This window comes from Orycteropus afer, unplaced genomic scaffold (assembly GCF_000298275.1).
Source record: "Orycteropus afer afer isolate SDZICR_OR568_19922 unplaced genomic scaffold, OryAfe1.0 scaffold00267, whole genome shotgun sequence".
Taxonomy (NCBI): domain Eukaryota; kingdom Metazoa; phylum Chordata; class Mammalia; order Tubulidentata; family Orycteropodidae; genus Orycteropus; species Orycteropus afer.
In genome coordinates, this window is record NW_006921854.1 from 4,465,719 (window position 1) to 4,469,518 (window position 3,800).

Consider the following 3,800-nt stretch of genomic DNA (forward strand, 5'->3'; position numbering starts at 1 on the left):
TGACTCAGCTGTGCAGTGCTTTAAGGAAAGGTTGAAAACCTGCTGTGAGATGCCTTTTACATGCCTCCCTTCTATTAAAATACTGAATACCGGTTATTAGTGAATATTTAATCATCCAGGAGAGTTGGTTTTCCAGGATGAAGGCCAACTTGGTCGCCGTGGGCATGTGGGGCGGTCATTTCAGGAAACTTCCGTTTGTCTCTCAGGTCCCGGGGACAGCAGAGGAGAAAGGGAAGATGCGTTATTGACAACCATGGTGAGTGGGGGGTTCTCTAAAGGCCTTTCAGGTCCCCAGGACTCTCCAGCCAGTTATGAGACGATTGATGGACACGGGCGCACATAGGTGCTCATCTGTCTGTCTCTGTGGTGGTCACAGCTGGGATGGAGGAGCTGGGGTACAGCTTGGGCACCGGTGAGTTGGAACAGACGCCAGCCCTGAACAGCAGGGCAGGCTGTGCTGGTGCCTGGCTGCTGGTGTTAGCTCAGGGCCCATACTTAGGGGCGGCAATACTGGGACGGCAATACTGCTGGGCGACACGGGGCAGGAAGACTCCCCATTTTGGTCATGGAGAGTCAGGGAGAAGCGCCAAGTTGAGGGAGGCCTCAGCTTCTTAATCTGTGCATGAAAGATGTGTCAGGGTCGGCCTCAGCTGTGATAGCAGCAAACAGTAGTGGCATGAATGAGGGAGCAGCTTATTCCTCGCAAGTAAATCAAGTTCAAGGCTCTGTGGGGGTAGGGGGCCTGGTTCCTTCTATCTGGTTGGCCCGCGTGCGTGGCTTCTGTTACCAAGGTTGCCTCGTGGCCCACACTGCCAGAGTTCTGTCCATCGCTGTCTCATTCCAAGGAGCAGGAAAGAGGAGGGAAGGGACGGCCATAGGCACGTGGCAGCTGCCTTTTAAGGAAGTTCCCTAGAAAGTGCTGCACGTGGCTTCTCCATCCATCTCATGGACCAGGACTTAGTCACAGGCTCGTATCTCACTGCATGGGAGGCCGGGAAGTGAAGTCTTTGTTCTGGGCGGTCATGTGCCCGTCTGAAAATCAGGAAGGGGCGGGGGGGGGTCTTCGGGCTCTTAGGCCGGTGCGGTGGCCGTGGTTGTTCAATGCAGTCAGCACAGTGCTTGGCCGAGGACGAGCTCTCGTTTCTGGTGGCCGTGGACATGCCCCCACTTCTCTCTGAGCTTCGCTTCCCTCTTCTCTGAAATGAAAGCCTTGTGGTTAGAGATGATGTCAAGGCCCTTCAGGAGCCTACTCTGGAGCCTGGCCAGGAGAGGGCAGTGTTGGAGAGGAGAAGGGAGCAGGGCGGTCAAGGAGCTGAATAACCAGAATCGGGGCTATAAACCAAAAACCAAACCCACTGCCGTTGAGTGACCCTTTAAGACACAGGAGAACTGCCCCACAGGGTCTCCAAGGCTGTGAATCTTCACAGAAGCAGACTGCCTCGTCTTTCTTCCATGGAACAGCTCGTGGGTTCCAGCTGTCCAGCCTTCTGGTCAGCAGCCAAATGCTTTAAGGAACACAGTGTATAAACCAGGGTTGCCCTGTCATGCTCCACCACCAACAGGGGTAAATTGCGGTCTGTACACACTGACTGGAAGGAGTTCTGGATGTGGTTAAAGCATATGGTGGTTAGCATTTGCTAACCAAAAGATTGGCAGGTTGAACCTACCAGCTGCTCTGAGGAAGAAAGACGAAGGACTCTGCTTCCTTAAAGAGTTAAACTAAACTAAACTCACTGCTGTCGAGTTGGATCCGACTCATAGTGACCCCTCCTTGGGTTTCCAAGGGGTATCACTACGGAAGTAGATGGCCCAATCTTCCTTCCAAGGAGTGGCTGGTGGGTTTGAGCCGCCAGCCTTCTGGTTAGCAGTCAAGTGCCTTAGGCACAGGCTTAGAAACCCTGTCCTCTAGGGGCGCTGTGTGTCAGAATCAACTTGATGGCAGTGGGTGTGGTTTGGGCTTTGCTTCTGTAAAGATTGACAGCCTTAGAAACCCTATGGGAGCAGTTCCACTCTGTCCTCTAGGGGCGCTGTGAGTTGGAATCGACCGCAGTGGATACACACTGGCTGTGGGAGCTTGTATGCCAGACATTTGATAATGCTATTAAATGAGAAATTACTTTCAATATAAAATCAGAAATGCTATTGTAGGAAATCCAGGAAAGGATAGAGAAGAAAAATAAAGTCACCCCTGATTCCCTGCCCAGACATAACGCTGAGTAATATTTTGCTGTGCACATCTCTTTATTTTCCTAAATATTTTTTAACATCTAGAAATGTCCTATGTTACATATAATAATAGCAAATGCCTAGCACACTGTTTGTAAAGTTTCAGCCACCATTCAAAGCATAAGGCACTCTGGTGGTCCAGTGCCTAAGGCATTTGCCTGCTCACCAGAAGGTTGGCAGTTCAAACCCACCAGCTGCTCCACGGGAGGAAGATGGGGCAGTCTACTTCCGTGAAGATTTACTGCCTCGGAACCCCAGTGGGGGTCTCTGTGAGTTGGAATTGACTTGATGGCAGGGGGTTTGGTTTGTTTTTTTTTTTTGATAGGTGGTGTCAGCCACTCTCCGAAGCACGTGGACAGGTGCTCTCATCTTCTGCATGTTGAACCTGAACGTTTAACCATTTGTCATGACCACCTGCTCCTTGTCATTAAATATTCTTTCTGCCTGGGTGGTGTGGACGGTTGCTAGGTGCTCAGCTGCTAGGCTAGAGGTTGGTGGTTTGAACACACACACAGAGGTGTGTCAGAAGACAGGCCTGGCAGTATGCTCCCAGAAGCCGTGACAGCCCCAGCCCTGTGCAGCAGTTCTGCTGTGCACGTGGGTCACCATGAGGCGCTAACAGTGACCGACACTCCTTAGCAGTACCGCGTCTCCTGGCTGTGCGATTTGGCGTTCCATTGTCAGGTGGCCCTCTTTATCCAGCGCTGACCAGTTGCATTTGGGGATTTTTAGTTTTTTGTTCTTTCAACAGAGTTCTGATGAATGTCCTCATACTTCACCTTTTCCACTCGTCTGATTATCTCCTTAGAATAACCGTCTGGCCATGGAATTCTTGGGTCGGGTGTGAGGGTTATAAAGGTTGCCATGGTCTTGACTCTCACTCCCAGTCGTGAGAACGCCCCAGGTCCTCAGCCGTCTTCCAGTGCAGCCCCGATTGGCCGGGTGCAGTTACTGAGGTCCAGAGAAGCACAGCCCCTGCTCATGGACCTGCAGCAAAGCAGGACAGGCCCAGGGAGGGAACCCAGACGCCTGCCCCTCCTGCCCTGGCACTCCTGTCCCGCCTCCGTGTGCCCTGCAGAGGGTACCTGTGTGCCTGCCCGTCTGCCTGTGGCAGATGGTGGACGGCGGGGCACCCAGCAGAGCGGGCCTTTGCAGCCATTGGTGCGGAGACGCCCGCCTGCCCGGCTCCCGAGGCGGGTTTAGCTGTGGGATGGCCTTCCCTGCAAAGTTCCATCTGGCATCGAGTTCATGCTCTTTTCTTAATTAAAGCTAACGTGGACTGTGAGGAGGCTCTTCCTTGACAATCAGCCATCATCACGGTGTGGGTTTTATGGCGACCCCAAATCACATTCCAAACATAAAATTAAATTACAGTAAAATGTCAGTGGCGAGAGGTGTGGCCAGCGTGGTGGAGGACGTGGTGGGATGAAGACGGCAGCGTGTGCTGGCCCCACGGGCCTGCGAGGGCTGGGCCTCCAGGCCTCTCACCCCACCCCTCCTGAAACCCCCCACTCCCATCACACCCGTCTCCTTGCAGTTCGGCAAAACTTGTCCTGCTCCTCTTGCCTCGGGTC

General features: G+C 53.1%; 1 protein-coding gene across 1 annotated transcript in view; it reads left to right on the forward strand.

The window, feature by feature from the left end:
- Positions 1–3,800, forward strand: part of ANKS6 (ankyrin repeat and sterile alpha motif domain containing 6) — a 52,067-nt gene that overhangs the window by 10,901 nt on the left and 37,366 nt on the right. Inside the window, exon 8 of the mRNA XM_042782238.1 lies at positions 3,114–3,387. Coding sequence (XP_042638172.1) covers positions 3,114–3,387 — 274 coding nt within the window. The remainder of the gene's footprint in view (positions 1–3,113; positions 3,388–3,800) is intronic.